At 40.4% G+C, this 24,116-nt stretch overlaps 1 protein-coding gene across 1 annotated transcript in view; it reads left to right on the forward strand.

The window, feature by feature from the left end:
• The window catches only part of LOC127365856 (diacylglycerol kinase beta), a 102,954-nt gene that overhangs the window by 41,559 nt on the left and 37,279 nt on the right, over positions 1 to 24,116 (forward strand). The window contains exons 19-22 of the mRNA XM_051404393.1: positions 3,999 to 4,084; positions 4,365 to 4,454; positions 9,158 to 9,318; positions 20,085 to 20,149. Of these exons, the coding sequence (XP_051260353.1) occupies positions 3,999 to 4,084; positions 4,365 to 4,454; positions 9,158 to 9,318; positions 20,085 to 20,149 (402 nt within the window). The remainder of the gene's footprint in view (positions 1 to 3,998; positions 4,085 to 4,364; positions 4,455 to 9,157; positions 9,319 to 20,084; positions 20,150 to 24,116) is intronic.

A 24,116-nucleotide genomic window follows, 5' to 3' on the forward strand; every position in this document is an offset into this window, starting at 1 on the left:
TGGTGATTTATTATTTTACTGCATCAGGAGTTTATGTTTCAGACTGAGAAGAACATCCTGAATCTAAAGTTAGTTGTTGTTCAGTGAGGGAGCTGTGCTGTCAGACCGCCTCTTCCCTTTATGTCAAACTGACTTGCTGTGGAGGTCGGTGAAGGAGAATGGGAACACCACATTACTGCCGTGCTGTGCATTTGACCTCCTGCACACACACACACACACACACACACACACACACACACACACACACACACACACACACACACACACACACACACACTCACTCAGGCGTACGTCAGAGCTGAGCACAGCTTGTACTTTGAAATGAATGCTGTTGTGCCTTTTGTCCATTCATCGAATAAAAATGAAGAAAAAATAGTACAAGGGCAGTAAATGCTTTACCTTGAAGGTGAAGCACTCCCTTCACCATCCCTTTGCTTCCGTTTCTGTGACTCTCCCTTCACGTCTCTCTCTCTCTGTCTCAGTCACGACTAGCAGAGCCGCTGCCCTCGAGAGCTCATTGTAGGAAAAGCGACCCAGTGACGCACTCAGGTCTTATGGGAGAATGCTGTAGATGATACATGCAGCGTCAAACACAAAGACTCTGGGTCTTGGTGTAGTTTAACTGCATTACAGTTCTGTGGTCAAACTTTCTGAACAAAGCATAGTTTATGAATCTGTACCTAACCTAAAATCACTAGGGCTAGGTATTGAGAACTGGCGCTAAACCGGCCCCTGACTGGTCAGTACCGAAATATTGATAAGCTCCTGGATAAATTATACTGTCATGAGTATTAATAAAATGTTACATAAACAGCTGACAGAGCATAATGTGTGGTCTAACTTTACTATTATTTAACTCAATTTAACTTTTTTTTAGGTAGCTTTTCACATATTTTTTGTGTATCACAGTACACAAAAAAAACCCAGTATGGATAAGCATTATCAGTATCGATATCGGTGTGTTTTTGTTACCTGAGAAATAGCTGTTTTTATCCACAGATGCAGGACGCCTTCTATGAAGGCTGCCATGTTGAACCACCATATTTCTACAGTAGCCCAGAATGGACAAACCGGACACTTTTTTGCACATTTTATGGCCACCGTAGTTTCTCCTTTGTGCTTTGTAGTGGAGGGTGAAGCAAGGGACTTGCAACATGCAACTTTTGATTTGACATCTTAAATATGTACTCCAAACCCTGTCAAACACTGCGACAAATACATACATATTCATTAAAAATGTCGAGGATGACACAAAAAAGCCATTTCCATTGTGGTGCTCTAAATGCCTAGATGCCACTAAATCCTACACATTGGACCTTTTAGATAAAATAAATGTGTATAAAATAAGAAAAGAATAATAAAATATAAACTGTACAAGAGCAATTAGACACAAAACGCAATTAAAGGCAATAGTAGTACACATACGGTACCCACAACTAGTGTTGTACTTGTACTTATAGTGCAGTACTGTATCAGCAAAGTGACACTGTCAAAGTCATATTGTCAGTTATAACAGTGTACTCAGAGTATTATATAATATGATTCTGCAATTGTATTTAAGAATAATAAAATCCTAACAATACCTATTCCAGGTCATCACTAATCACTACTAGATCGAAACTAGTGTAATATTATTCATTCTTGCTCATCCTTAGCTCTGTTACTGGTAGATTTTTCATTCCATTCATAATATAATGTTCCACAGTATCTTAGACCAATAACATTTTGTTGTTGGGACTCACAGTAATTATGTCATTATTCATGACGAAGCTCATTTGTCATGTTCAACTCCATCTTTTTAAGTGCATCTGGTCTATTATTCAGCTAACAGCTCAGGGGCCTTTTCACATCTTAAATGAGGCGATGTAACTGTCATTGCTGAGTGGTGGAGAGTTGTGCTGGTGCTGCTAAGAGGTGGAGAGAGGCTGTACAGTATGCACAAGTGAATATAAACACATGCGTACAAATAAACACACAGGGCTGAAGGAAGGGTAAACTCGCTCTCAGCTCAACTCTTCACAACTGTTACCATGGGCTCCCTAGCAACAGGCTCTGCAGGCTTTGAGGTGAGAGGCAGCTTACTCTGTATAATTTGTTTAGGGAATGCAATTCCTCACTGCACTTCCAGTCATTACACACATTGTTTCAGCCCTTCCATTAATGTAAACCCTGTTTGGCTGTTTGTCGATGTTTCTCAGAAGCTGTCATACATAAAGCATAGCCACGAACAGTTAGGATTCGGCGGCTTAATTAAAATTTGATGCTGACATGCAGAGGGGTTTTAGTTGGATGCTATGCACAGCTCTACAGCGAGTGCATCTTGCTGTAGTTTCTTTGCTTGTCTGTCAGAGAGAGATATTGCTTCATGGCCTCTCCATCATCTGACCTGATCCAGAAATAATCACCACCTACTTTACTAGAGTGGACCACTGGCAAGAGAGAACCATCAGAGCAAAAACTGAGGAGGCTATTCAGGAGTTTAGACTTGAAGGAATAAGGCTGTGGCGGTACTGTTGTTTCAAGTGTACCAGTGAAACGTGAAATCTGATCCACGAAATTCAGTTTCTATAATAGATCCATTAGTATGAAGACTTAGCAGATGCCACAGAACAGTGGTTTATCAAAGATTATAAAAGTCTTAAAAGTCATCACGGTGTCAACTATTCTATCTTTCTTCGCTAAGATGGCAAGATAAACAGCAGAAATGCAGCGTTTGCAATAAAAAATGTATCATGTGTTTGCCCACTAATCCAGATTATATCGCATTATAGTCCGGGAAAAATGTAAGTTTTTTGCTGGATGACCCTGCGGACCGGTCTTATTCAAAGGAATAAGGGGCTGGCATTTTACACACACAGCTAAAGCCAGTCTGAATGCGGCCTAAGCGATGGAAAGCAATACATTCCAACGTCTCTACACTGAAGATAGTAAGATATGTCACAAATCAATTTTTTAGAAGAGAGGTTTCTCATATTTCCGGACACAGCTGGTTGTTACACAGAACCATCTAGGAAGTCATCACTGAAAACGGTCTGGAACAGCGACCACACCTGTAGCTCATGCTATAGCTGCCAGTGGTTCCTCATGATGATTGGTATGAACCACGGGGGTAGACACAAACACCTGTTCTGCCAGACAGTGAGTTTACGCAAAATGAACCACAATGAAAAGATTCATTGTAATAAAGAAACCAGTCAAACCTTGTGGCTTATTGATGTGTTTTTGGATAACAATGGAGCTCTATGGCACACAGGAAGAAGATCTATCAGCTTTGACTACATAGGAAATACTTGTTTCTAGGATCAATTCATTGTTAGTTTTAGTCTTTCATGGGGTTTTGTTGACAGTAAGCAAACTATAGATTTAAAATGTATCCATTAATGTGGAATGAACTTGCACATCTTGTTAGTGCTGCCACATCACAAGAGCAACTTGTACCTGTAACATTTAATAAGTATTCGCTGTTCAACCCACATTATGTTTATCTTAAGAAGTAGATAGTTTAGAGAGCCTACAGTCGTTACTGTGCAGGACCAGGTGGTTGGCGTGAAAGGGGTCGGCGGCCTGTATGCAGCTGTCTCATGGTGGAGAGAGATGAAAGCTACTGTCGACACCTTTGTCCCAACACACATTAGAGGTCCCTTTGAAGGACACACACTCTGTGACCACTCTGTGACGATGGTTTCTAGGGAAGGGAGTGTAGTGAACACAGCTGGAGAGGGCACACATTGATCAATCTCTCTCTCTCTCTCTCTCTCTCTCTCTCTCTCTCCCTGCTTTTCCCTGGGTCTCTCTGCCCATCAGCCTTTCAGTTCAGTTCATTGAATCATTACAAAAACCCTGTCTCAACCGTTATGAAACCCAGTCAATGGATACATCACCAATAATGCACTTTGACAGTGAGATTTAGGAGCGTTGTGTAGAAAATGTCAGAATAATACCTTTTCTAAAGCACCTGCATGTGTTGGTTAAATCTACTGGATCTTTTGTCCTCTCAGGCTCAACTTTTTCCATGATGTCCCTGATTTCCGGGTGCTTGCCTGTGGAGGTGACGGCACTGTGGGTTGGATCCTCGACTGTATAGGTACGCATCCTGTCTATCCTCTGGACTAATGGCTGGAACATCACAAAATAACCAATAGCTACAACTTTTTTGATAGAAAGAGCAAACATTTTTACCCAGAATCAGATCTCAAGAATTAGCTAGTTATTATAACCAACATGCACAGTTGCCAAAGCTACGAAAGTTTTAATCAAATCAGAATTTAAATAATTGAATTTATCTCCTTAGCTACAAACTGTTGTTTCAAGGACTGTTCAGCTAACCTAGTATAAGATTGATCATTTTGTCTTTGTCTTTGCAGATAAGGCCAACTTTGCCAGGCACCCTCCGGTGGCCATCCTCCCTCTGGGCACAGGGAACGACCTTGCACGCTGCTTACGCTGGGGGGGAGGTGAGGCACTCTCTCAATCATTTGTGTGTGTGTATGTGTGTGTGTGTGTGTGTTTGTGTGTGTGCATGTTTTGTGTAGTCTTTCACTGTATGTCCGTCCCTGGGTAGACATTTATATGAGATTTAAAGGACCGGTGTATAGGATCGAGTGGTATCTAGCGATGCAGATGCAGATTGCAACTATTTGAATACAGCTCAACCTTCCAAGCATGTGGGACAAACTAAGGTGGCCAGGAAAACGTGAAGGGCCATATCTAGGGCCTGTTTTGTCAGTTTTTGGGCTACTGTAGAAACATGGCGGTTCAACATGGAGGACAGCTCAATCTAAGGTAACAAAAACACAGTGATTCCTATATTCAGGTGATTATACACTAATGAAAACGTACCCATTAATATTATATTCCATTTCTGACAATAGATCCTCCTAAATGTTACACACTGGACCTTTAAAATAAAAAGTATAACTAAACCAGACCAACAAAGCCCAGTCATTTGAATGTTTTGCAGTGTTGTTTAGTGTCCCACAATACACTTTCCCTTCAATCGGTTCAGAACGGATGTGATTTACTCTTCAATTGCAAACCAACTAGTAGAGGAACAAGACAGTAACTTATATTTAAATCAGGAATGGAGGCCATAGTACTTGCTGCTCGCCTGACCGATTTGCAGTTTACAAGGATACCAAACGTGTATGTGGGGAATGTGTATAAAATGATGCACAAAACATGTAGAATTCTTCCACATGATGGAACGATGCAGTCATTAAAAATACATCTTGGGTTGAATATTTCATACAGGGTAAACATATAGCTTAAATGGACATCTAGAAGAGGTGGAATAAAAGAGGAAATATTGATGTTAAAGGGTTAATTTTTGTTTTGTCCTTTGTAATGAGAAAATGGCAAATCCACATGAGATCATGAGAATGAAAAACAAAATTTTAAGCTGTCGTTCAGGGAAAAGATATCAGATTATCTGTAGAGTTTAGCTTGGTTCATTAAAGACAGGACCGGCTCAATTTGGTTAGTTGATTGACTTGACAGCAGTCTAAACACTCTGCTAGAGTTCATTTTAGTGCTTAAAGAAAGACTGTAGTTTCAGGGAGGGTCTCAGTTGCACACTAGAACACAAGGCAAGCATGTTTGTGCATGTTTTGGGGAAATGACAGTTGGGAAGACGAGAGTGGGAGCCCTTATGTGTCAAATTAAAAACTGTTAATATGCAAAGCACTTGTGCTGTAAATCCTCTGCCAGCCATTGATTTGTTGCAGTACTTTGGGCCAGTAATTAGAATGGCTGGTTATGACTGCTTGATCGTTCCTGCTTGGAGGACCAGCAGAGCACTTACCCAGGCTTATGAATGATATTTTGTCAATAAGCTGCCAAGTCTGGGGGGCTTTGGGACTTTAGTTGAATAGATCATCTTTCCTAGAAATAAACATTAGTAAGAGCTGGAGTCCCTGTAGACATTTAGCCTCATGAATATTTACCTTGGCAAACAGAGTGAGCGAGGATCCGTTTGTGGAGTAGTCAGTTTTTAGCGATGCATTGGCTCTTTACAATGTTAGTCAGACAGTTTGTTCGGTTCAGACTGAAATATAAGCTGGATTGCCATGTCATTTGGTACAGATATCCACAGTGTCCAGAGGAGGAATTGGGGGTGGGAGTGATCACATGGTCACATATTCTGAGTGATGAATGAAGCTTCGCATCTGTGTATTGAGAAGACACATGAACTATACACACAGGTGTTTTACAGGGATGCTAGTCATTTTTAAAGTCTTTTCAGCAGTTAATATTGTCATTAAACTGTAGTTTTTTTAGATATATTTTCATTACAAATTCATCCACACTCTAGTTTAAAACAGGTTTAATGACAGCAATAATCCCTTATTTATGATTGTCTAATAAACACGAAACGAAAAGGTAATTTTTAGCAATTTAAAACAGAAATTATAGCCTACACAAGGGATTTGATCAGAATATTTTCATTTTCAGAGAGTAAAAACAAATACTAATTTACTTATTCTAAACTAATTGATAATTTAATGAAAGGTTTGTCTCATTTAAATTTAGAGTCTTCTTTATTCTGATTACAGCAGCTTGTCACGCATATATTATGTTATTAATTATTCATGACAATTTGTCAGCGCTGCAAAATACACAGTCGGTTCAGTGCAGCATTTGTCAATATTACTGTGTCACCAAGTCAGGCCTTCTCAACATTTTTACCTTCAAGTCGAGTCTCACATCATACAGACAGCCCTCATTTTAGCTCCTTCATCATATCTATCACTAACGGTTAAGAGGATGGGATTTATGATTTGGAACAAATGCTCCTAATTTGGGACTCTCCTGAACTTTTCGGGACACGTGGTCACCCTAAGAACTAATGACAGTTCCTATCAGTGTTTGCTGAACTTCGTGTTTTAGGGCTAATTAACTAATGTCAGCATTTGAACATGCTAAAAAAGATGGTAAACATGTAAACATAGCTGCTTAACGTCAACATTAGCATTTTTATTGTGACTATATTAGCATGACCACATCAGCTTTAGTACATAAGTACAGCCTTACAGAGCTGCTAGCTGCTAGGCTCCAGGCCCTATTGCACAGCGCAAGTGGCGTTGCTAGTTTCTGACCAACGTGGCATTTTCTCGCCTAACTTACGTTGTGGAAGTAGCAAATGTACTTAGCTACGCCCATCTGTGCGCCCATGGGTGTGTTGGTGTTAGAATGAGGTGGGGTCAGGTGCATTGCTATTGCTAAGTGATTGTGCCATTGACCAACAGAAAGCTATAGGTTGCTGTATTGTCCTGCTATTTAAAGGGCGCATTAGTAAGATGCACCTACATAGGCAGGTTCACAACACGTGTACACACTGCTTTCTACACACACAGGGATTCACAGCAGCATGCCTCATCCTCAAAATATAGATAGATAGATAGATAGATAGATAGATAGATAGATAGATAGATCGATAGATAGATAGATAGATAGATAGATAGACTTTATTAATCTCCAGAGGGAACATACTTAGATAGAAAAGATAAAAAAAGATAAATAGGTAGTTAAGGTGCAAAGAGTTGTAGTTGCAAGATGGTGGTAATAGTACTGATGACATGATGGTAGTGTTATTGTTAATAACAGTATATAATGATGATAATATTAATAATATTTATAATAATATAATAATAATATGTATATATAATATGATGACTGGACAGATATTCATGTATACACACAGATATTATACATTAATATTGATATAATGTAAACATGTGTCATATATTCAGCCTGTGCAAAGTGTGCATACATACATACTGTAATATATATACACAATATATGATATATAGCATATGTACAATAGATACTCGACTATACAAGAAGATATACATACAATAGATGATATCTTATTGTTATATTGTTAAATAATATATAATAATAATACTTGTAATATATAATAATGATAATAATATAATATTATTAATATAATGATAATATATTGTATAAATATGATATATAATATATAATATCAACATGAATATTGATGCATTTACTCACATGCAGTAAAACAGAGTTGTAGATGGGAACGAGGATTAGGAGACGACAGAGGCAGAGGGTCTACGGGCCAAGGACCATATACCTGTGCCTCAGAGGAGCGTTCTGTAAATTTCATTTAAGTCTTGTTAGACTGGTTACAAAGGAGTTTCTTATGTTTGAATTTATGGCTGTGACAAAAGCTTCTATTGATGTTTTATGCCGTCATTTGTAGGAAACTATTAAAGGGCTCTTCAGTGTGTGATACACAGTGCGTATGATACAAGGCGTATGTGTGTGTGTGAATGCATGCACACATTCAGATTAAATGTGGTGAGGGCTCCAGTAGGAAAGGGACAATTGTTTTTTTTTATATGGAAAGGAAATTGTTCTCTCTTGAAATTGCTATTATTTCTTAAGCGTACCAGTATGTATATGCAAACATGCTCGTATTTCACACATGATGCTCCCAGTGTGGTGGTACTCATTAATGCCTCACGCCCTCATGACATCTTTGGAACATAATTCCGCCACCTGAACACTATTAAGATGCCTGGCTGCTGAAGCGGGCCGTCAGCTGCAGAGCATAACCAGAGGGCTCCCTGGGGTGCTGTCAGGCCTGGGCCATGTAGGTTCGGAGGTGGTGGGGGTGGCGGTCTCTATGAAATGGCAGCCTAATCAGCGCCATTGTGTTTCATGTTTGAACCCATATAATCCACCATTTCACCAGTTTAATGTAGGCGTTTAAATACGGATTGGGCAAGAGGATAATTTCAGGAGCCACCGATCAAAACCTCTGCCAGGTTGCGCTCACATAAGCTCACATTTGCATAGATTCAATTTAGTTTAAGAAATTAATCTGAATTTTCTCACTTAAGTCGGCATTCTATTTTATCCCGAATGTGTATAACAAATATTGTTGATTTCATGTATGTTTATTAAGGAGGATTAACTCTTTCAGCAGAATCCTCATAACAGCTGGGATTCTTTGAGAGCTCCCTCAAACTTCTAACCATAACCTAAAAATTGTCTTTCACATGTCTCTGACTGAATTTAAACTAACTGGAGCAAACCAAGTAGACAAAATTGGACAGGGGTGTAATTTTGGGCACATTAAATATCCTTTCTGTTGTTTTTATCTTGTATTTGAACCTTTTCTTGGCAGGTTACGAGGGTGGCAGTTTGCTGAAGTTCCTCCGGGACATCGAGCACAGCACAGAGGTGGTGCTGGACCGCTGGAACATAGACATCGTCCCCGATGACAAGGAGGAGAAGGGAGACCCTGTGCCCTACAGCATCGTCAACAACTACTTCTCTATCGGAGTGGTAAGGAAACGGATGTAGAGACTAACATTACATATGATTAAAATTCCTTAATCTGCTTCCTGTGTGCTTTGAACATGGTGGATACTACTTAGGAAAGAAATCCACACTGTGGTTTGCATTTTTTTTTGCAAGATATCCTTCCAACCACTAAAATGTCACGTACCAAGGTATTGGTTTGATATTTAGCTACATCATCAGTGCTGGTGCCAGACAATTTTCAGCAAGGGGGCACTAGGTTTCCACAGATGGCACTCCTTTTTTACATGGTCGTACAGTAAGAAAATATGACCAAAAGCTGTTTTTAGAAAAGATAATTACTGAAGCTTTAATAACTTTTTTTTGAAGGAAGTTACAGATAAAGAGGTTCAAAAGAGTGAAAAAAGGGACAATTTAACAAAGGCATAAAGACACATAAAGGGGGCGAACATATAACACAAAAATATGTAATGTATTAAATAAAATATACAATATAGCATCAGATATAATGGTTATTTTGAAATGTAAATCCTGATTAATAGTTACATGTATCAGACACAAAAATCCGTATTATCTGACTGAGACATAGTTGTCACAATAACAGCATGGTGGAAAAGATTATTTGGTCTTTGTGGACATGAGCAATTAGTAGATTCATCAGTGAATTTCTGCTCCCTCTTGGGGCAGGTTTCGTCTTTTAATTGGAGAAAAGAAACATGCTGCTAGGTTCCAGTTGCTTAGCAACCTTTCTATCTTGTCCTGATGGAGATACTGGTAAAAGGGCTCAGGGACGTTTATTCAGAAGTGACAAACAAGGTCCTCACAAAGTTGTCACAGTGCTGGTCTGCTGCAGTGTAGTCCAATAGTGGAAGTGTCCCCACTGAAAGTCAGTGAAATGTGTTGCTCTAGTGTCTCTTTATAGCAGTATGGCAGCCATGGAGGGAATTACCAGATTCTTAACACTCTTATATTGTGATTTGGATGCACAAGGCTATAGCTGAACATTCAACCTGTGCACAACAAAAATGAATAGCTCTTTAAATGAATTCAGCACACAGTCGTTGCAGGCTTATATAAATATATAATTTATATATAATATATAAATAGCTTGCACACTACTTTTTTCCCTGGCAGAACCGGTCAGTGTGAGCTGTGTACCAGCACAGCAAATAAACACCACCACACTAAACGTGTAATTAGGAGCACAGTGAATATTTCAGGGGAAACCAGTCTGTTTGCCTTGGTGTATTGCCAGACTTTGAGCTGAGTCATCACCATAACAGAAACAGTAGGTACCATCTGATGTTGTTTTCTTAAACATTCAAAAACCATAAATGAAAACAACAGTGAAACTCATTAGATGTACAGCTCTGTACACATGAGCATAAATAAACAGGAGTGACATAAGTGTGAAGAGGACATATGTGCACAGGTAGAAGTTCGAGAGTTTTGGCAAGAAGAGGATCAACCACGTTATGCAACTGCCCCCCCCCACTATCACTTTCATATGTGTCAGTGTAGACACATCAATGTGAGCATAACATCGCAGAGGAAGCCAATACTCACCTATTTGTCCCTGGTCGATAGTTGTACCTTCTTTTGGCTTTTTTAATCAACGATGCAGCACAAACTGAATCATCATTTTCCAAACGATGACTCCTTCTTCTTTAAACTGAGGTGAAGGAAGTGGCAGGAGGGAGCGATGCTTTCTTTGTGGTGTCAGATAGAGGTAGACAATAGTATTTGACAGGCTGTCTTGGTTCGACGATGCATATTGCGATATTTTGTCTCTTTCATTTTTCACATTCAGTAGTTTCTGTTTCACCATTGTATAATCAGAGTTTGATACTATATTATACTACAAGGTGATGGTGTTTGAATTAAATATTTTCATTGTGTGCAACTATTGCAAATATTTCAAATATTACACTTTTATACTCAAAAACTAAATCTAGTTTTTTCTAAGTGTAAACCTATCGTGACGCCACCCTTAAGTTTGACAATATGGTTGTTGCCATGACAGTTTGCTCCAGCCAGCGGAGCATGAACATCATGCTGTATGGAAGAATACTAGAGACCATAAACTTGTTAGGAAACTGTTTACTGAGCTCATAAATGAAGAGTTCGGGTAATTTCTCTTTCTCCCCCCATTCCTGTCATTCTTCAGCTGTAGTTATCAATTAAAGTCAATAAAAAAATTTCAAAAAGGAAAACACATCAGTGAGCCACAGTGAATGTGTTTACATGTGTTCTAGTATCCTGGTTTTGAGTCTGATCCTGTTTTTTAATCATATTAATCATATTCGGGACATGAAACAACAGCAATTTACATGAAACATGAGAAACCTGCTTATTCATATTTCATGTCTTTATAGACTACATGATCATAATGGTATCCAGGTTTCTGATTGTCTGTCTGCTGGAGTGTTTTGTTGTCTCATCTATACAAACAGAGAAGGTTAGAAACCTGGATATGGTGTTTACATGCCACAGTTTAGGAGTCCTCCAGGTAGCATATTCAGATTTCTGAAAGCAGGACAAGCTGTTTGCATGGACAGAACATGACCAGGATACTCCAAAAACCTGCTCTTAACCAGGATACTAGTGTACACACTAACTGTTGCACTGGGTCACATGTTCTTTCATTACCATAAACACACAGTAGTTTATTTTGACTCACTCTCACCCAAAATGCAAATTAATCTGTGGCTAAAAATAGTCAACAAAACAAAATTTTTAAAGATTGGTGTCCTCAGTAGGAATAAATAGATTTGGGCCACAGAAGTGGTTTTGATTTTTTCATGGGATTTGTTGAACAACACCAGCTTTACCCTTTAATGCATGGCCCTCTGTGTGAAACTACCACAGTTCTCCTCGTGTTCTGACAGCACTCCAATGTGGCACGGCCACTAAACTTAGCGGCAGATCGCAGTACCTCAGAGAGCCATAGTGACAGATGGCTGAGTATCTGGGTGCACACGACACCTGAGCGAACCGATCTCTGACTCACACCGATGATGTAACCATTAGTAACCCTCAAATCTGGTTTACTAACCATACAGGGTTTGCATTTCCTGCTGTCCCATCGCAGACCTTGCTACTCAGGGATTGGTTGCCATGGAGACAGGAGGCTGGTAAGGCCAAATCTGAAAGCTTCCACAGTCATCTGTCCTTTATCTCACTGACTTAATTGTGGATGACATGGTGTGGAGCATGCGGTTGCCTCAGCCAAGGCACTCAGAACTGTAAATCAGAAAGTCTATTATGTCATTTCTGTTTCAATCTATTGGCACATTTCAGATGAGATAAGATTTTACTGATCCCAAGGTGGAAGATACGTTTTTTTATATCAGTTTTTTCAAACAAGCAAACAGTCGTTATAAGAATAAAGCATTAAACACGTAAAGTTATATGCATCATCTTTATAGAGGATGAGGTGCTATTGGCAGCAGCAACTGGCTGTGTAAAGATGCACTAAGCAGTGGGCTCACTGTGGGGGCTGGCGGTACAGCACAAAGCAGGCAGGATAGCAATAAGAATATGTGTGAAGCCTCTGCCTCCTCTCCACAATGTACTTTTGAAGCCAAAAGTACTTTTTCAAAGAAAGGCAGTGGATATAACCGTCTGCGTACACGTGCAGGTCGGCTCCTGAAGTGCTTTCACTTGACCCGCAGCCTGGAAAGAATCCTGTGCGAGGAATCTGAGAGAAGGAAATCACACCATGTCAGCAGCCATTAAAGATGCCACCTCATGTTGCAGCGAGGAAGCTGATCCCTCTGCAGCGTGTGTCCCTGCGCAGGAGTCTCTGCGGACGGGTGCACAAGTGTAAATGTGTATGTATGTGCATGGACTCGATTGCACATGACCGTGTTTGTGCCCTGCAAGATGATTCCTAGTGTTAATGGCCAGCTCTTAATGTGTACCGCAATCCCTGACTTCGCCATTAGCCAGGAGGGTGTAGACTATCGTGTGCCTCTTCTCATGGACATATAAGTCGCTTGCTGCTCGAGCACTGATTCGGACACAAGAGCAACATGTTAAGTTGCCATAAGATTAAAGTAAAGGGGGTCACGTCTAAAAGGGGATTTATTGAACACTTGGCCAAAGTGCAGTGCTGCTGAGGGGATGTTTGCCTCTGCTCCACTGGGACACCTCATAAGTTGTGTCACATCAGAATGTTTCTTGGTTTTGTAGTAGTAAGAAGACTGTAAAGGTGTTAGTTACTCCCTGACTTCCAGTATGTAACTTTTTAGAGGAGGGGTAAGTGTCTTGCAACAAAGGCCTTATTAAATTTAAAGCTGTCCTGAAAAGAGTGTGTTATGGTTTGTACAGGAAACAGGCAAAGCCACAAGGATCAGAAAGTGTGCATGTAAAATAAGTGTGTGTGTGTGTGTGTGTGTGTGTGTGTGTGTGTGTGTGTGTGTGTGTGTGGAGAGAGAGAGAGAGAGAGAGAGAGAGAGAGAGAGAGAGCGATGGAGTAGCGCTGGCACAGACTGAAGGTCAGGGGAAGTATCAGTGACAGGAAGTAAGCGCCTGCCAGGTTCAGGCCAGGTTACCACGGTAATGAATGACCGTGCTGAGTGACACCTGGCTGGTCTTAAAGACAGGAGGAACAGCGCTCAAAAACACACACACACATGGTCATACACGTGGACATGCGAGCACATTGACACACCTAGACAGTCTTTGAAGCCCCTGAAACCTGACTTGTTTAAGTAATGTTTATCAAGAGTTTAACCCTCAGAAAATTCTGGAGCACAAAAATACATGGCATGACCTGCTTCAAACTGAGCCACGCCGCCTCCAGTGAGAAGAGCACCGAGAAAATTCTCCCCAAAACAACACATATGTTAAATGCATTTCCCTCCTTTTCAAATATTTGCAAAGTCCATTTTTCAAATATTTTGGAACTGGTTTGCTAGCTTCCAATCTCCCTCGCTGCCTCTGCTGGCATATTGTTACATTTCTTGGCACATTACTGCCACCAGCTGTCCATCAGTGAAATGTTGTGAATCATTCAGCAGGAATTTGCATCGCAATTCCAACATCCTTGTGCACAAACACAATGCAGACAGACGTGTACCTACTTCAAAAAACTGCGAGGAGGCTTGCTCTAGGATCCTTGATCTGATCATGCATTTTCCTACTTGTTACTTGTTTTTATTCTCATATATCTTCCCCCGGTCACCTACTACCTACGATGGAAAGAGAAGGAAAATATTTTACCACTGTTAAAGGACCAGTGTGTATGATTTAGTGGCATCTGGTGATGAAGATACCGATTGCAATCAACTGAATACCACTCACCTTCCAAGTGTGTAGAAGAAACTACGGTGGCCACCAAACTATCCAAAAACACAAAAGCTCCTATCTACAGCCAGTATTGGTTTGTCCCTTCTGGACTACTGTAGAAACATGGCAGTTCAACATGGCGGACTCTGTAGAAGAGGACCCGCTCCCTCTGTAGATAAAACTGCTCATTCTAAGGTAACAAAAACATATTGATTCTTATTTTCATTATACACTAATGCAAACATACCTATGAATATTATATTATTTCTGCCAATAGATCCTCTGAAATGTTGCACTGGACCTTTAAATCAACTAAAAGCAAAATTAAAATAAAGGTATTATAAATGTTTAAATACCTTATACTTAAAAGAACTCCCCAAAAAACATTTTGTATATTATTTGGAACCTCATTTCTGCTCGGAAAACAACTGAGAATGTAAAGTCAGAATTATGAGACGCTAATTCAAATGTTTGAAATACAGGACGAAATTTATGAGAAAGTAAGTCAAAGGTTTGATTTAGTGTCTTATACTAATACGTTTTTAGTATCATCAACCGTATTAGTATCACGTCAAACTTTTCTTTTTCTCTTTTTTCTTGGCAGAAATGGGCTTCCATACACATTCTTCATTAGGAGGAGTATGTTTAGCTTGTTCTGTATCATGCATGCTAACCTGAGCTTCCCAGTGTAAAGAATTGTAGGATATGAAAGATTTGAGGCCAACTATGACATTTCTCTTTGACATTAAGCTAACCAAGCCCCTTACCAGAGGCCAGTGAATCACAGTAGGGGTGAACTGACACCCTATTTCTCCGCCAGGCCCTGTGGGTCCCACTGAGGTGACATTTTCCAGCCACTGTTTTTGTTGTTGTTGTTTTTGTTGTTTGTCTATCTCTTCTTCCCTTCCTACTTTTCACATCACCCGTCCAATAGCACCTCCCCTTGCCCCCACACACCATGTGCAAAAACTTCAAACGGCAAGATCAAAACAACCTTCATCACACAGGCAACTATAGGCGATGGCAAATGTCACATATTGTTACAGCCAGATTTTTTCAGGGGGACAGAATGCATAAAAAGTGGGACTGGTCAGTGAGTGCCCGCCGCAGGGGACTGAGAGCAGATTTAGTGACATGAAACAGCCCGTCATGTTTTGGAAAGCTTTGTGGCCACTTTGTGTCATTGTCTGGCCCTGATCCACATGCTGTGCTGCCCACATTGTACCAAAATCAGTAAAAACATAACTCCCTGTGTTGTTTACACGTGACAAAAGCTCCTCAGGCAAACTGTAAACAACTTAGCCAATATGAATCGTCTCATGTTTTCTGTTTGATGTTGTAGTGACGAGTAACCTTGCCATGAGAATCAACTCTTTAGTTGGAGCTCTATGGGCAAAGTTAGCCTCTCGTGTCTCGGGATCATTGCAGGAAAGCGCTTCACCTGTGATGTCTCCTCACTCCCCTGGTTCCAGTATTAGGTTCTCAGCCAGTTAAAGCAGCAGATGCACCTCTATTTTAAGGTCTGATATGTGCTGATGCTGTGAGATCTCAGCACATCGCCGTGGCGTCTGGTAGAGGAGGTGCGTTGCAGAAGGCCGGTGAATTTTGAGGGTGACAAGTGAGGATGTGTATAATTGTCCACCTGTCTTGTCATAACCTTCCGTTCTCCTTGTTGCAGAGTGCTGAAACACCTGCACAGGCAGGCAGGGTGCCAGGCTGTCATCACAGATGCTTCGGCCTGTCAAAGTAGCACAGTGCAAGTTTTTGCTGTAAATACACACCTCTTTTACTGGCCCAAATCACAAAAGAGGGTTTAACAGATACATTGCCTGACTAAGATGCCCTAGTTTTACCATGAATTGAAATAAAGCCTGGGTTACGTACACTTCCAGGTAGTGGAAATATAGGAACAAAACACTTGTTGCCTCTTAAACAGCAGCTTGCTCATTTGCCTGTTATATCCTACTGGCAGCTTAACACCTGATGATGCGCCAGGTGGTAATATTAGCCTACTGTGTCAAGTTTAAAGATGTCACATTGTGTAAGTTGTATTTATTTTTAGACTTTGTACCACAGTCAAGTCTTATGTTTTTCATTCCTTTATTATAAAATGTACCAAATATTAGTTGTTTTTAATATAATTTGAGCACCAGCAGAATACTCCCATCTCCATATATCTTCGACAAAAATTAGCCTTAATTCAATGGGACTGCTCACCCCAAAATTAAAAATAGATATAGTTTTTCTTACCTGTGGTGGTGTTTATCCATCCATACTGTTTTGGTGTTTTGTTGAGTTCTGGAGATATCGGCCGTAGAGATGCCTTCTCTGCATGGAACCAGTTGGCACTAGGCTTGTGGTGCTCAAAAGAAAAAAACTCAACAGCAATGTCTCTTTCTAGAAATCATGACCTGGTTACTCAAGATGATCCAGAGACCTTATTGTGAGCAGTTTCATGTAGGATTTTTTTTCTTTCTACTGAAATACACCCGCCAACAGTAGCCGAACATTAGCTATCTCAGTTGTGAGCTGCTCGTCCATGAGTAGATGCACGCTTCCTTCTGTGCATTTATACGTAGAAAGAAAAACAGTTCCTACAATTAAGAGGAAATTATGTAGTTTTGATTTTTAGGTGCACTGCCCCTTTAAATTAATCCGGAGAGGATGAGTCAATACCGAGGTTAGTCGAAAAACTAAGTGCTTATAAATTTGTGAACCTTAGCGCAATGTCTGTCTTGCCATGACTGTTGAAAGTGCAGTTTAAACCTCAGCCGCTTACCTACTTATCTCGTGAAATTATAAGTGCTGCAATTTCTCGAAAAGTACAGACGCATAGACACAATTCTGCTCTCTGTATGTCTAAGTCTTGTTAAGACAATTACAAAATTATACCCTCAGTGGATGAGTTAGTATAATCAACACAGCACATCTCCAGAAGATATAAAGTAGTGTCATCTATCGAATTAGGTTGCTTGATTGATATAAAGCACTTATAATAATAATAATTCATACTGATAATTGATCTACCTAATGTGTTACTGCTGCATATGAGACCTGCATTTGATTACTGTATTGCAAAGCGGTATGTAGACTCCTCCAATATTTTCTGGCTCCACATGTAATGAGTATGGATTTGGCACAGAAAATAGATTTTTGTTGTAATTGTAGCTAGTAGTTTGTTGTCTTTATTTTCATTACACATTAACTGGAAGCAGGTTGTATCTTGTCTCTGTTAAGCAGCTGAAGCAGAACCAGATGACGTCATTATACAATGACAGAGTAAAAACATGAGTCCTTAACGTTAACATCATTACTGACTCTGCCATCAGAGTGACACTTGCCATCCACCATGCTCTGGTGCTGTCTACCATCTCCATCGCGTGAGCCACATGTAGGAATTACATCTAAGTTAGCCATATCACTTCCTCTGTCATATAGTCGATATAATCTCTGAACCTGCGCATCTTGAACTTATTACAGTATATGTACAGTGGCTGCTTATCAGTGACAGGCAGATCACTTCCTCAGGCCTGAATGGAGAAGAAGCAGCTCTGGTTAAGCTCAACCTGCGCTCAAATTAAGGCTCATCTGTTTAACTAACCGCAACAAGTGTCCAGAACACTGCCATATGTTGTGTGTATGCCTACATACTGTAGCCTGGATGTTCATGATATTTTTGTGCTGCTGTAGCCTTTATGTTAACATATCAGCATTCAATTGTCCCTTCCCAAGTCCCACCTCTTTTTGCTTTGTGCCCTAATAACAGTTGAGCAAGCCTCTGCCACTTTCTCCTTTCCTGTACATAGATATGCTATGTGCTGGGCTCGTCTATGTTGAGAACGAAGACATTGTGAAGATAATTAAAAGATTAAAGCGCATCTTAACACATCTTAAGTTAGCTAAAGATGTGACTATTGCTGCAGTCCATTATGCTCAGAATTTGGAAAAGAAGGTTGTACTTGATCGACGTCTTTGCAAGCATGCGGTACTAGCCTAATTCTCTTGTCTATTTTCATGCGTACAAACATCTGTTCGTGGGTGTCCATTTTTCCCGAGGACTTGCACTGGCATGCATTTAGATTGGAAGTCAGGAATACCCTCTCGAAACTATCAACCTCCAAAAGTATATGTCACTTTTCACCATGTGGTTGTCTTTTTAACATAGACGAGTCTAGCACATAGCATATCTAAATACAGGAACGGAGGAAGTTGACAGAGGTTCTGACCGCGTCTTGCTCAACTGTTATTGGAGCACAGAGCAAAAAGGGGTGGGACTTAGGAAGGGGTCAATTCAGACTTGAGCCATATTTGACTGGTGCATTTTAGTATCGTGAAAGCAACTTTTTAAAGGGTGAAACCTTTGTAAATGTAACACAAAACACCATTTGGGGCTCTTGTTACTGTCAAGCATTTCTGTGATGAATGAAATATGATATTAAAATGCCTGCATGGTTTTAAGATGCAGAACATCCATAATGCTGCTGTGACAGCACAAGCCTCTGGTGGTGTTTATGTCTAGAAGCGAGGTCATACTGAGGCTGCTCTTGTGACTGATCAGGGTCACCTCTGGCCCAGAGGTCAGGGGTTAAACACATGGGGAGAGGAGCCCTCCTCGGATCAACTTGTGACCTTTCATTCAGTGCTGACGTGCCATCAGTTAGAGCTCTAGTCTACTCAGTATTTTACAGTTTCATGCAACTTTAGACTGAATTACTGCTGTATATGACTAGGAGTCACAATGACAATTACATGACGAGGAACATTATTGTGATTTGATATGTTTTAACTTGTGTACTTGTACACCACTGTCAGTTTTAGTTTGTGGATGCATGCATAGGTGGAATAATCTGGTGCCATACATAAATATGGTACATATGGGTTGTTGTTATTTTCATTACTGATTAATCTGCTCGTTATTTTCCTGATCAATCAATGAATCATTTTCTCTATAAAATACCCATTATAATTCTCCAGAGCTTGAGGGGATGTCTTGTTTTTTCATACCAAGTTTACTATCATATACGACAAGAAAGCAGCAAATCACACTGGAGAAGCTGGAACCAGAGATTGTTTGGCATTTTTGGAAAATGAAAAGGTCAATTGATTCTGAAAATATTTGCTGATTTAACTTAGTCAGAAAATCATCTATAGTTAGAACTGGACTGTATGCACCAACCAGAATTCTCTCAGACATTGGCAAATGATTAAATTTAGGTCATGCAGATACTATCAGCTACACAGATACGGACCATAAATTGGCTTTGAGGCAATCACCATCATTTTCCTTTAATTAACTTAACAAATAAGGATGAAGGTCTTGTTTTTTTTATGTAAAGGCTTGTTCTAAAAGTGAGGGATGGTTGAACTTGACTGAAGTGTAACATGTTTTACCGTCGGCACAGCACTGCCTCAGGACCTGACCCATAGCAAGCTGTGCTAATGTGTAGGTTTTACTGATTTCCTACAGGTAATGTTGTCTCTTCTGTTCTCTCCTACAGGATGCCTCCATCGCCCATCGTTTTCATCTGATGCGGGAAAAACACCCTGAGAAGTTCAACAGCAGGTGAGAGGATAGAAAACAGCTACAAGGAGTAAACCACACTGGCACTGCACAGTCGAAGGATAGGGGTATTTCACATGCTGTTTTGCCAGTCAAACAGACTGTTAACCTTCCCCTGTCCCACGACATCTGCACCATTAGCTAACAAGCAACCTCATAACCATCTAGTGACCTCACACTTTAATCTGGAAACCCAATATCACACTGAGCCGCAATCGTCAGCAATCAATTACAGGACAAAACCCGCCTGCATAGTGGAATCAATATATTGGCAGTGCCTGGTTTGTGTTATGTGCTATGACATGAGAGTATGCAAAGTCAATGTCCAACTATGCTGGAGCCATGGTTTCCATAGTCCAGCCACAGATGTTTGGAATACCAACCATTAGTAGTCTGTTTGCTCAGGTAAAGTTCTCAACCAATTATGATAAGTCAAATGAGGAGTTAATTGTCTAGAAGCAAGGCTGTTCCATTGCAGGAGAAGGGGATGTAGGCAGATGAAGGCAGTTATGACGTAAATGGAGGTTTGCTGCATTCTAATGGCAGAGTAGGTATCTTCAAATGGCAGGCGGTGCGGACAAGTGCATAGCGTCAGATGAGAAGAAATACCTCGGCGATGACGCACTGCCCTTAGCAGCAAGAGTTCAGAAAGTTGACTTCAACCTCGTCACATCAGCAAGATGCGTACACAAGAGACCTTTTCAGTCTGTAACATTGCTGGCTTTATCTGCTACAAGGCTTTCTGTTACACGTTTCATGTTGGATAAAGCTCCTCCAGAGCCACAGAATAGAATTTTCATAAATTGATCATTACTCCTCACTTTAACCATTTTAACTATTCTACTCCTTGCATCGAAACCCCCCCACTCCTACCGTATTCACACCACATCAGGCCCAGCTGCACCCTGGCACCACCAGTGGATAACCAGAGGATTCATCGTCTGGGCCCAGTATTTCAAAACCTCTAATCTAGATCAGAATGATCCAGATTGTGTAATCCTTTTTTTTTTTTTTTTTTTGCTATCCCACTTAAAACAGATCTTTTAGGGTTTGTCCTGGTTTTTCAAAGAATTTTCAGATCAAATCATTTTGATCCAGATAGCACCAGATCAGGATTGCAAAATCTAGATTTGCAGTCTTTGGATAGGCCTCTATATGTTGTAAAAAGTAATTTCATCAACACAGATGTGAAAATGTTGGGAAGTTGTTGTAAATCAGTGTGCATATTATTAATATTCACTGATCTGCATTATTGTTTAAAAATGTTGAGTTTATATTAGTTTCAGTGTTTGTTTTAGTTATTCTATTTTAATGGGGAGTATTTGTCAGGAGCAAGATTTAAGATGTCCAGAACAGTACAAACACCTCAGTGACATCAGTCTCAGTAAACAGATGCACCAACACCTCCTCATGCTTGTTGTGTTGACAAATTTGACCAAATTGACCAAAGCTAAAGATGTTTCATGTATATTTTATTTCAGTTAGTTATGTAAGTACACAATATCATTTCAGTTATTTCAGTTAACTAAAATGTTTTTTCACACCTAGGTCTAGTTTTTACTTTAACTATAACAACCTCTACCAACATCCACCTTGGATCCATGTTGGAGCCACTCTTCCAGTAGGATCACAATCATCCTGATTTTTAGCATCAAAACAACATTTGATCTGAATTTAGGGTAGGATTGGATAATTAAATCTGTATCCAAATTTTGTAGGATCAGGACCACATCTTCTGCTTAGAAACACCCAATTTTGAGATTTAATCCTATCCAGAGATCTTCATTAAAGGTTTTGAAATAATGGGCCCTGGGGACTAGTAATGTCTGTACAAAATTGATTTGCTTAAAGTTGTTGTTCAGTCTGGATTGAAGTGGGTCCACCACTTCCAGAAGAAAGACAGACATTGCCATTCGTAGAGCTATGCCACTAGCATGGCTAAATATGATTAAAACACATTAATGAGCTCCACCAGCTCCCTGGAAGATTTCCCTTCACTCTGGTCAGCATGGGAACTGTTTATTCTGAGCCAGTCTCTTCTGAAATATATGTCTTTAGGTAACTGAGAGACAAACCAACAGTTGTTATTTTTGGTCTTTTCATGAGATTTGTTGATAACATCAACAATCACCGCCCTTATCCTCCGAATACAAACATTAACCACCCTCAGCCCCAAATCCAGTACCATCCACAAATATCAGAAGTTGTCGGGGAAACACAGCCTTTGATGTCTCCCTGCTTTCCCAGCAGTCTTTGCTGTTGCCAACCTTTTGGCCGCTCATTCAGATGGACCTGAGAGAACCAGCAGCAGCAGCATGCACACAGCATCTGCAGACAGATACTGTAGCCTCGAGGTGAATCACTGTTGATGAGTATATAGTGCTGCTTATTGCCTCAATTCTGTGGCCAATTGTCTTTGCTGTAGCCCAAGGCAGAGTCAATAGATTTTCGTTTTGAAATGAGAAAGCCAAAATCTGGAAACAACCCATTTTCTGTTTTTTGTTTAAAGAAAAAAGGGGAAAAAATACCTGTTTTGTTTTCCTGTGTTTGGGAAATAGCTCATTTCCTGTTTTTTTTTCTCATTTCAAAATGAAAATCTGTTGGCCGCAAAGTACACTGACTGATGCAGCCGCATACAAACTCACACCAACCATTTGCCTAAAAGCCTTTCTGTGTGTAATGTATAATAGTATAATATAACGTGTGTTTGAGTCAATTAAACACTAAAAGTGGCCAGAAACAACAGAATTCACAAAGCTTGTTTTGAATGCCACTGACTCACTCGGGAACCGGGTCTCTGTGCAGCTGTCATGTTGTTTGCATGATGACAACAACATGTATACCGCTGCTTCCCTCCACAGTTAATTAGCCTACATACTGCAGAAAATAACAGAAGAAGAGCAGAGAGACTAAGAGAGAGTTTACTCTTTGAAATTCAATAATTAATGCTTAAGTTTCCATCCCTAGTCCCATATCTGTTTTGAGCATCACAGGCAGAAGGAAGAGAGGGTGATAAAAGATGAAAGAGTGATACCTCTCTTCCCTGGGGGGCCCTCTCTTTGATCCATTAAACAACGGCCAGAGTTAAAAGATGTAAAGCATTCACGAGGAGAGCAAGACATATTCAGCACACATAAACTCAGCGGTTAAATACAGTGACCTGTAAAGCTATATTTCTTTTCTACAGAATGCTTTACAGGCGCTCTTTGAAACTATCTTTATTTTACTGACTGATCGCTCCATCGCCGTGTGAGCCGCTCATGGCTCCGATCCAACTGTAGCTCACAAAACATGAACTGTACTGACACAAAATAATACCAACAGTCGAATGTATGCTATTTACAGTAAGCCAGCACTGGAGGTTATTATTGTTCTGTCAGTTTTTTCCTTTAGTGCGTCTACAGAGTAGCAGACAGCTAATGGACAACTGCAACTGTTCTGTTGTTGTCTGACTGATGTTTTGGCAAAGTAAATATCCGCCCTTTTAACAGCTATTTGAATTGAAAGGAGTCAGTGTGAAGAGCGAGCTGTTTTTTCTCTACGGGTGAGCAGATGATAAATCACCTTTGACCTGGTGAGAGAGACCTCGTGTAGCACTTAGCTCAGTGCTTTATTGTCCTCCCTGCCACTCACAATCCCACATTGTCTTTGTGTCTCTCTCAGACACTCACACCACACACCCTCCCCCGCTCGTCGACTAGCACATACAGCCCCCACAGTGTCACCCTTGCATCCCAGGCCGGTTGGGACAGTGGGGATGTGTGACTCCTGACACCTCATCCTGTGGAGCTCCACCAGCACTTAATGGTCACAGTAGCCAGACCTCCAGGAGCCCAAAGCCCAGGTGCTAATGACTTCTCACAGTGGGCACAATGCTGTCTTTCTGTGAGTGTGTGTGTGTGTGTGTGTGTGTGTGTGTGTGTGTGTGTGTGTGTGTGTGTGTGAATGTATCATCCCAAGTGAGGCATTT

The sequence above is a fragment of the Dicentrarchus labrax genome, unplaced genomic scaffold (genome assembly GCF_905237075.1).
Source record: "Dicentrarchus labrax unplaced genomic scaffold, dlabrax2021, whole genome shotgun sequence".
NCBI lineage: Eukaryota > Metazoa > Chordata > Actinopteri > Moronidae > Dicentrarchus > Dicentrarchus labrax.